The following is a 10,036-nucleotide window of genomic DNA, read 5'->3' as shown; positions in this document are numbered from 1 at the left end:
TATAAATATATATATGACCCCTCCATAACGGTTCATACCATTGTGAATGCATAATTGCAACTTCACAATCATTCAACAGTCTGAACCAGGCACTTCTAGACATCTAAAGTATTAACAATACACATTTCATGTAAAATTGGTGTTTATATCTGCATGTAGCCTACAAAAGAAAAAATAGACACATAATTTGTTTAGTTTAATCTACAGTGACCTTGAAAATAGTAACTAAATATCCCTCAAAACACTGAAAATGTATAAATCGTATTAATCAATTAGATGGAAATTAAATACAATCATAAATTTGATGAAGAATGTATTACCAAACTACTAAGTTTGGTACTACTTGACCCAATTGCTGATGTATTATTTGCACACTGTGTTTATATACATCAGTGTCACATAGAAAATGACATTTAACAAAGTAGATAAATGTTTGCCTTAGAATGTGACAGTTATCAATGCAGAGTTTATTAGCAAACAATAATAATAATAATAATATTTTTTATCAATATTCGTAGCAATAGACGTCATTTAAAGACATTTGCAAAAAGGTTTTAAATATCAGCATCCCCAAGTTTAATACACAAGTATAGGTATATAGGGTGCAAATAACAGGGGGTTTGAGTGTGATTGACCCTGCTAATTAACACTTGACACCCCCCCCCCCCCCCCCTTAATAGTAAAAAGTAGCTTTCTCTGATCTCTGATTTATATCTTAAAAATTAATAATTAAAAATGTTTCACTGTATTTAAATATACATTTGACCCCCCCATAACGAGTTATACCATTGTGTATGGTATACAATATCATTTAACAGTCTGAAACAGGCTCTTCTAGAGCACCGATAGACATCTTATGTGTTCACAAAACACATTTCTTGTAAAATAGGTAGTTTTATATCTACATGTAGACATTGACACATTGACAAATTGACACATAACTTGTATTTATCTACAGTGACCTAAAATAGTCACTAAATATCCCTCAAACCCTGAAAATGTATACATTTTAATAAGAAATTAGATGTAATTTAAATACATTTATAAATTTTATTCACTGAAGCATGTATTACCACCCCACCACTAGTGTCACATATATAGTGATATATGTCACATATGTCATAGTGTCACATAGAAAATTCAATATTTTAACAAAGCAATTAAATGTTTGCCTTAAAATGTGACAGTTATCAAACAAAGAGTTTATTAGCAATCAATAATAATAATAATGTTTAGCAATATTCAGATACCATTATTATGTGGGATTAGCAAGACGTTGTTTAAAGACGATTGTAAAAAGGTTTTAAATATCAGTTTCCCCAGCTTTAATATACAATTCTGTAGCCTATGTTATTGATTAATATATATATATATATATATATATATATATATATATATATATATATATATATATATATATATATATATATATATTTGAACAAAATAATTAAATGTTTGCCTTACAATAGGCTGTTATGAAATGAGTTTATTATCAAAAAAAGCAACCAGATAACTACATTTTTAGCTAAATTTAGAAATCATGTATTTATTGTGTTGTGCAACTGCTAAAAAACATGATTTATGTACAGTTTTAGTAGTTTTCAGAAGTCATGTTTCTACATTAAGTATTGAGAGTTCACTTGCAAAGAAAAAGCTACTTTTGAATCATTTTAAGATGATGGTTATCAGTTTTTATCTGTTGTTATCTGAACATCGCCATAAACTCATAAAAGCAAGCAATAAAAATGCATTTACTATGGGTTATTCATTCTATTTCCCTCCATTTAACATCTCTATTCATTTCTACTCTATTTACGATGCTTTTTCACAAGAAATTTAAATCTTCAAGTAGTTTTTAATGCTTTGAATTCACCTTTTTTTAAATTCAAATCCATCTCCAATTTTATGTTCAATATTACTGACAAATATTCTTTAAAAATTATGAAAATCCTATATGAACTCTCGCATGTGTAGATTTGGCAACTTTTGCATACTTCCACACCCATGACTTGATACAACGTGCTTCAACTTGTCACTAGCTCTTGTCATGTAATTTATTATCCATTTATTGAATCCAAATGTTGTTTTTACAATCTAAAAGGTCTGTTTAACATCATTGCAGACTCAGCCAGGACAGAGAACGGACGCCACACTGCATCAGGACGATGGATACCGAATGTGACCTGACTGCAGTGTTAAAAAACCTGAAGGCCTATTACAGCGCTGACGTCCTGTCTGAACCCATGCGGGGCGTCTCCTCAGATTTGGTCGAATTCCCTCATGTCAGCTCTGGGAAATTCTCTCCTTATCACGACAGTCAGTGTTTACTTTTTTTGCATTCAACTTTTACTCTTTCATTGAAAAGATTAGTTCACTTCCAGAATGAAAATTTCCTGATCGTTTTTTCATTCTCTTGTCATTCAGGATGTTAATTTTCCATCATTTTACAGTCAAAAATAGAGGTTTCAAGAAAAACAGAAACTGCTAGTAATATTTTACCTTTTAATTTAAGATTTTTGATGAAAATATAAAAAAAAATTCTCCAAACAGGGGTTAACTTCTAAATTGCAATTTCAATGCATTTTCAAAAACACTCTTAACACTCATTTTTACTAGTGAATTTATGTATTTTTCTTAAAAAAGTTAAAAGTATGTACATTTTATGTACATGCACAGTTTAATTATGCACAAAAATAATAATAATAATAATACAATATTACATTTAGTCATTTAGCAGATGCTTTTGGCCAAAGTGACTCACAATTCAGGAGGCATTCAGCGATTCAACAAGAAGAAGCAATACACATGAGAAGTGCTAATTATTTTAGAAGTGCTAATATAGAGCAAAATAAAAGAGAAATGATGAATAGTAATACAAGCACATAATAGAAACCCAATCAAAAGTCCATGTAAGCAATATTAAAATGATAAATTTTGAACAAATGTAAGCTTCTGTGGTTCAAAAATGTATACATTTATACAATTTATACAAAAAGTATACTTTTTTTTTTAAGAAAAGTTCTCAAAAGCTGCATTGAAACTACAGTTTGGATGTTCAAACCATAAAACTCAATAAAAGTCCACTATATGGAGAAAACTGCTCCACGTTTTCCCTCAAAAAACATTTATTTTTGACTTAAGATAGTAAGAAATGAACATGACCATAATCATAAGTACATTTTTGTTCTGGAAGTGACTTTTGGATTTGTTAAATTAGTCCTGCTTTGATTGTCTTTCAGCGGACATTGGTAGACCGGAGTTTGAAATAGAAGTAAGCAGCGACAAAAGAATGACAAAGCTGCATGTGAGGGACGTCCCGACGGCTCTGTTTGATGATCAGAAAAAGAGATTAAATATTCGGGATGTTTTCGGGGATGACCTGCAGTATAAGGTTATCTACAGAAAGGCCAAGAGCACAGGAAAGGTTAGTGTTTAAAGTGTAAAGTCTATTATCTGATGTCTTCCTTTCTGATTTTTATCTTATGCAATAAGCAGTCTAGAAATTTTTGTGAGGTCTTTCATCACGTCTATTAAGTCTGAAGTACTACACTTAAAAAAAACGAAGGTGTAAAATAAAACATTATAGTTCTATAAGTATTGTAAAATTACTTATACAATTTACTATCCATTTCTGAGTGTTTTATTTTTACATTTATAATAGTAAATGCTTCTGCCAAACCTGCATATTAAAATGATTTCAGAATGAAAGATTCAGCTTTGAAATCCCATAAATAATTCATATTTATATTAATATATTCATATTTATAGTATTTTTAAGGTAGAAAATTCTTATTTAAACTGTAATAACATTTCACAGAGCTACAGTTATTTTATGCTTTATAATTGAATCCTAGATAACTTTAAAACCATCTATAAATTGTACATTATATTATCTTTTTAAGGTTTAAAGGAACTAATATGAAGTAAATACATCAAAAGCATGTATTGATCTTAGTTTTGTTGACTTAAGCATTAATAATAGCATTACTAATTACATTACATTAATAAAAATAGCATACAAAATAAAAGTTTGTTTGAACATGATTTATATGTGTGTATTGTGTTTAATATGTATATGTGAATAATACACACACATATATACACACACCGGCCACTTTATTAGGTATACATGCTGTCCAATTGCTCGTTAATGCAAATTTTAATCAGCCAATCACATGGCAGCAACTCAATGCATTTAGGCATGTAGACATGGTCAAGATGATCTGCTGCAGTTCAAACAGAGCATCAGAATAGGGAAGAAAGGTGATTTAAGTGACTTTGAACATGCCATGGTTGTTGGTGCCAGACGGGCTGGTCTGAGTATTTCAGAAACTGCTGATCTACTGGGATTTTCCACACACAACCATCTTTAGGGATTACAAGAATGGTCCGAAAAAGAGAAAATATCCAGAGAGCGGCAGTTCTGTGGGCACAAATGCCTTGTTGATGCCAGAGGTCAGAGGAGAATGGCCAGACTGATTCCAGCTGGTTCCAACCCAATACTAGTAAAGTGTACCTAATAAAGTGGCCAGTGAGTGTATACATCATGTCAAAACAAACTTTTTTTTGGATGCGATTAATAGCGATTGATCATGAATAATATTTGCCCAGCACTAATAAAAATGAAGCTTTCTGTAAGCTGTTAAATAGTCAATTTAAGCTAGCACTTACTAACAATGAACAATTGTAACTTTATTAAGAAACAACGAATCAACACTGTAAGAAATAACTTGCTTATTCAATTACTGTTAAAGTCTGCATTAACTAATGAAACGTTGATGTAAAGTTTTACCTAAAGTATACAGTTGAATTTAAAATTATTCGCCCTCTTTTTGAAATATTTCTCAAATTATGTTTCACAGAGCAAGGAATTATTCTCAGCATTTCCTATAATATTTTTTCTTCTGGAGAAAGTCTTATTTGTTTTATTTCGGCTAGAATAAAAGCAGTTTTAATTTTTTTAAACCTGTATTAAGGTCAATATTTTTAGCCCCTTAAAACTATTTTTTTTTCGATAGTCTAGAGAACAAACCATCGTTTTACAATGACTTGCCTAAATACCCTAACTTGCATAATTAACCTAGTTAACCTATCGTTTAAATTGCACTTTAAGCTGAATATTAGTATCTAGTACAATATTATGTATTGTCATCATGGCACAGATAAAATAAATCAGTTATTAGAAATGAGTTATTAAAATGATTATGTTTAGAAATGTGTTGAAAAAATCTTCTCTCCGTTAAACAGAAATTGAGGAAAAACATACAGAGAGGCTAATAATTCTTACTTTAACCGTACATATTTATCTGTGTTTATCTTTTCAGAAAGAGAAGTTTAGTAAAAACAGCATCATCGAGATGCCAGATTTGGACCGAGGAGTGAGTTACTGTTTTAACGTTCAAGCTTATCTACCTTCACGTGCTGCAAACAAACAATTTGGAGAGCTCAGCAGCATCCACTGCTCTACAGAGGAAAACACATCCGTCTTTGAAGGTAATACTTTCACTTTCACAACACCAGCCTTTCAGAGATTTTTCTGCACAACAATCCCAGGAAAAAACAACGCTGATACTTTTGTCTGGTCTCAAGTGAATCAGTTTCTAAAAATAAACTCCCTGGACTATGAAGTTTATGAAGTGTCAGAACGCTGATACGGTATCATATCAGAGGATTATATGGACTCTGTTAATGCATGATTCAAATTGAATGCAACTGATAGCAATTATAATTGATAAGAAGTGTGTCTGCTGGGTGGATGCTGATAGTAGCTTGTGAATCAATCATCTCAGAGTCAGGGGACCAATAGAAATAGCAGAATTCCTGTGGTGTCCATTAAAAATCACTCCGTACAAAATCCGTCAGTCAGTGTGTGTGAACTTAAAGTGATAGTTCACCCAAAAATGAACATGTGTGGTTCATTTACTCTTCCTCAGGTCATCCAAGATGTAGGTGACTTCAGTAGAGTTTTAGATGAAACTGTGATCCATGGGGATTCATTAAAATTCAACTCAATGGAATTTTGAGACTCCAATAAACAAATACAGGCTAAACTAAATTGATACCCATGTGTCATAATGATACTTTAAAAGGGGACCTATTATGCAAAAGTCACTTTTATAAGGGGTTTAAACACAGTTGTGTAGTAACAGCGTGTGAATATAACCAGCTTCTAATGGTACACATGTATTAATTTTATTTTTAATAATCACACTTGATAAACAGTCTGCAGACACACTTTGATATTCTCCCTTTGTACGTGTCATCAGAGGGAGAAAGCCCCGCCCACTATTGGGGTTGTCACGATACTGGAATTCGGTACCAATAGATACTGACATTTTTAAAACATCCATTTCCCGCTAACATTTGAGCACAGAAATGACTGTGATTGGCCGTAAAGGTCATCAGTTCACCAAACTCACCGCTGTTTACTGAGTGTAACCACAGATACAGGGACACTGGAGCGTTTTAAAGTCGCGATCCATTAGCGGATGACAGCTTGTAGACGAACCAGCTGATCAACATAACTTTAAAATGCTTTTTAACTTTAACTTTACCAACATCCATGGTTTCAGCTAAAAATCTTCTTTAAATGCTCTACTAAAGGAAAAAAAGGTTCTTGTTTTGACCTTTTAAGAGTTGCATCAAAACACAAGAATCATCACTTAATCCATGTTAATTGTGGTGCGTGTTTTCGATTCATTAAAAATAATTGATAATAAGAGTCTACATTAGTCATTTTTTACACTTTTAATTGACTAAAAACCTTTTAAAAGCATTAAAAGCATTCATTAATCATTAAACTATGCCGGTTGCACGTCATATTTTCGATTCACTGAAAAGAACTGGTTCATAAGAGTCATTCATTAGACTACACTGGTGATGCAAACAAACAAATAAACAACAGTCACCATTTCATTTCAAGACTTTCATTCATCATCGTAACACAAATGAAGATATTTTCATTTAAACTTTGAGATTCCTGTCCCCTCATTAGAAGTAGATTGACCCAAAACATTCTGAAAAGAGTTAAGCTGCGGTCACACCAGAGTTTGTGTGTGTGAAATTCTGTCGTGCGGTGGTGCGAAAAGGGGCGGGATTAAACAAGATGATTAGCCATTAAAAAAAGCAAGCGATTGCTTTATGTTTCAGATTTCTGTCCAGAGAGGTCATGTTTTGATCCTCGATGGTGTCACACAGTCAAGTGATGTGATTTTGCAGGTCAGAGTTCACCAAGCTTGAACTTTGCACCACAGCGACATGCGAAACTTGACGCATGAACTTGACCTTGAGGAAAAGTCAAGTGTGACCGCAGCTTTATTCGGAAAATAAATCTATATGAATCAAGTGACCACAGAATAAATAAAATAGACCATGAAGCTTTAAGTCTACAGATCAGTGTTTCTGTGTGAATAAAAGCCTAAATTAAAGGGAAAGTTCACCCAACACATAAAACGTCTGCCTTTCAAAGGGATAGTCCACCCAAAGTTAAAAGTTCTGTCATCATTTACTCGTTTCAAACCTGTTTGAGTTAATTTCTTCTGTTGAACCCAAATGAAAGATAAACTGAAGAGTGTTATCATAAAACAGACACTGATTAACATAGTATTTTTTGGTTTTATGGATGTTAAGTCACTGCTTTTTCCACCATTCTTCAAAATATCTCGAACAGAAGAAAGAAATCTATTAAAAAGAGCAAATAATGAGGAAATTGTAATTCTTGCATGAACTGACCCTTTAAATCTGGTCATCAAAGAATCATCTTATGAATATCACTTATTATAAATATGAAAATATTCTCTCTTGACTCAGGGTTCTCACTCTTTTGTGGACACCAAATTCAAAGACTTTCAAGGACTTTTATAATCGCTAGTAATTATAAATCAGAAACATTTATAATTCACACTGCAGCATATATAGTGCCAAGAAAGTTTTAAACATATCCCTCAACCCTTATATTTACATTAAATGCCAGTAATTATGTTTTAAATGTGTCCTTCTCTGAAAAATGTAAACAATTTGAAACGAATTTGTTAAATAAATATGTTAAAGTCATGTTAAAAGAACTTTAATATAATTAAGAATTTAATACTGGTAATATTTAAATGCGGTTTTTGAAATATTTAGAAATCATTCGTCATAGTTCTTGTATAAGAGTTAAGTACAATTGTTGAAATAACACCATCAATTTAAATTCAAGCACTTTCAAGTACCTGTGTTTGTTTTAAAGTACTTTCCAGGCCTTGAATCAATATGTCTGAAATTCAAGTGCTTTCAGGAAGTGTGGGCACTCTGTTTAAATGTCAGATTTTGTGTGTGTGAATAGGAATAATAAAAATAAGAAAGTCTTAATTTTTGCTCTGAAGGTCAACAAATGATTTATAGGCTTCAAATGTCGAGTAAATGGAGACCCAGCAAACAACGTTGTTTAATAGACATCTAATAGACATCTAAACGTAGACAGCTTAGCTTAAACAAGGCTAAACTTGTACTGTCAGTCAAAATCTAATAGATGTCTAAGAATAGCCCAAAAGTAGACCAGCCGTCAAATAGGCAGATTAGACAGACTTTATATGTGTAGTCATTCATTTCTGTTTATTTGACGACTAGTCTAGTTATGGCCTATTCTTAGACATCTATTCGATTTTCACTGACCGCCCAAATTTAGCCTTGTTTTAGCCAAAACGACTATGTACATCTAGACATCTTTTAAACACACATAAAAAAGCTTGCTGGGGAGTGAGTAATGGTTGCCAAAATTACATCTGACGTTACATTATCTCTTTAATAATAATGATGGGATTTTTTTATTTTTATTTTTGCAGAATACAGCACGAGTGTCATCGCTGGAGTTATTGTTTTCATCCTTTTGGCAATAATAGTCATCGTTTTTGTCATCGTGATGTGCTGCAGACGAAGGAGGAGACCGGGAAAGGATTAGCATTGAATGGTCTTTGAGGAGTGCACATGCCCTGTTTGGTACGTCTAAATTAATATAAAGGGAGGATGGCTGTTCCGTTCCACTACCGAAATACTGTTTCTGTGAAACCTCAAAATGTAGATATGTTAGACATATAATTTAGCAAGACGAGAGCTTTTTACTGTCAGGGTGGTGGGTTCTTTAGTCTGGCACTGAACTGTACTGTATAAATGTTTTTGTTTCTGTGTACATACACAGTTGAAGTCAGAATTATTCTGCCTCCTGTGAATTTTTTTTTCTTTTTCAAATATTTCTCAAATTAAGTTTAACAGAGCAAGGAATTTTTGATGGTATTTCCTAATATATTTTTTCTTCTGAAGAAAGTCTTACTTGTTTTATTTCAGCTAGAAGGAAAGCAGTTTTTATTTTTCTATAAAGAATTTTAAGGTCAATATTATTACCCCCTCTTAAGCAAAAATTGTTTTAGATTGTCTACAGAACAAACCATCGTTATACAATGACTTGCCTAATTAGTTCTACTTGCCTAATTAACCTTGTTAAGCCTTTAAATGTCACTTTAAGCTGAATACTGGATTCTTAAAAAATATCTAGTAAAATATTCTGTAGTCATCATGACAAAGATAAAAGAAATCTGTTATTAGACATTAGTTATTAAACTATTATGTTTAGAAATGTGTTGAAAAAATCTTTCCGTTATGTGTAGTGAAGGGGGGGGGGGGGGGGGGGGGGGGTTAATGACAAAGGTCTAGAATTTATCCCATACATGAGCTCACTTGTCCTATTTTGGATGCTATACCATCATAAATAGTGAATAACCCATCGAAAAAGGCTTTAAGACCAAGCCAAATCCTCTGTTGGCTTTGCTGGCCAATGCTAACAAATATTTTCATTGTACAATCTGACGTAAGAGAAGTCATCTTTCACTACTGCATTGTTTTTACGCAGAGAAAATATTTTGTAAGAAACTTTTATTCTAAATCTTGAACCTTAGGGCTACTCTTGTAACAAAAAATGACCAATAAAAAGGTGTGAAGCCCATATTAATCAGTCCATATTAAAGTTCATTTGAGCACTATTTTGGCTATTGTTGTTGTCCAT

General features: G+C 32.4%; 1 protein-coding gene across 1 annotated transcript in view; it reads left to right on the top strand.

Annotated features, from left to right (window-relative positions):
- Nucleotides 1–9,650, top strand: part of f3a (coagulation factor IIIa) — a 10,386-nt gene extending 736 nt beyond the window's left edge. Inside the window, exons 3-6 of the mRNA XM_056450651.1 lie at nt 2,123–2,316; nt 3,240–3,424; nt 5,325–5,493; nt 8,823–9,650. Coding sequence (XP_056306626.1) covers nt 2,123–2,316; nt 3,240–3,424; nt 5,325–5,493; nt 8,823–8,938 — 664 coding nt within the window. The 3' untranslated portion in view covers nt 8,939–9,650. The remainder of the gene's footprint in view (nt 1–2,122; nt 2,317–3,239; nt 3,425–5,324; nt 5,494–8,822) is intronic.
- The last annotated feature ends 386 nt before the right edge of the window (nt 9,651–10,036 follow it).

Source organism: Danio aesculapii, chromosome 24 (assembly GCF_903798145.1).
Source record: "Danio aesculapii chromosome 24, fDanAes4.1, whole genome shotgun sequence".
Taxonomy (NCBI): domain Eukaryota; kingdom Metazoa; phylum Chordata; class Actinopteri; order Cypriniformes; family Danionidae; genus Danio; species Danio aesculapii.
Note: the sequence above shows the minus strand (reverse complement) of the source record. Positions and strands in the feature narration are given on the sequence as shown.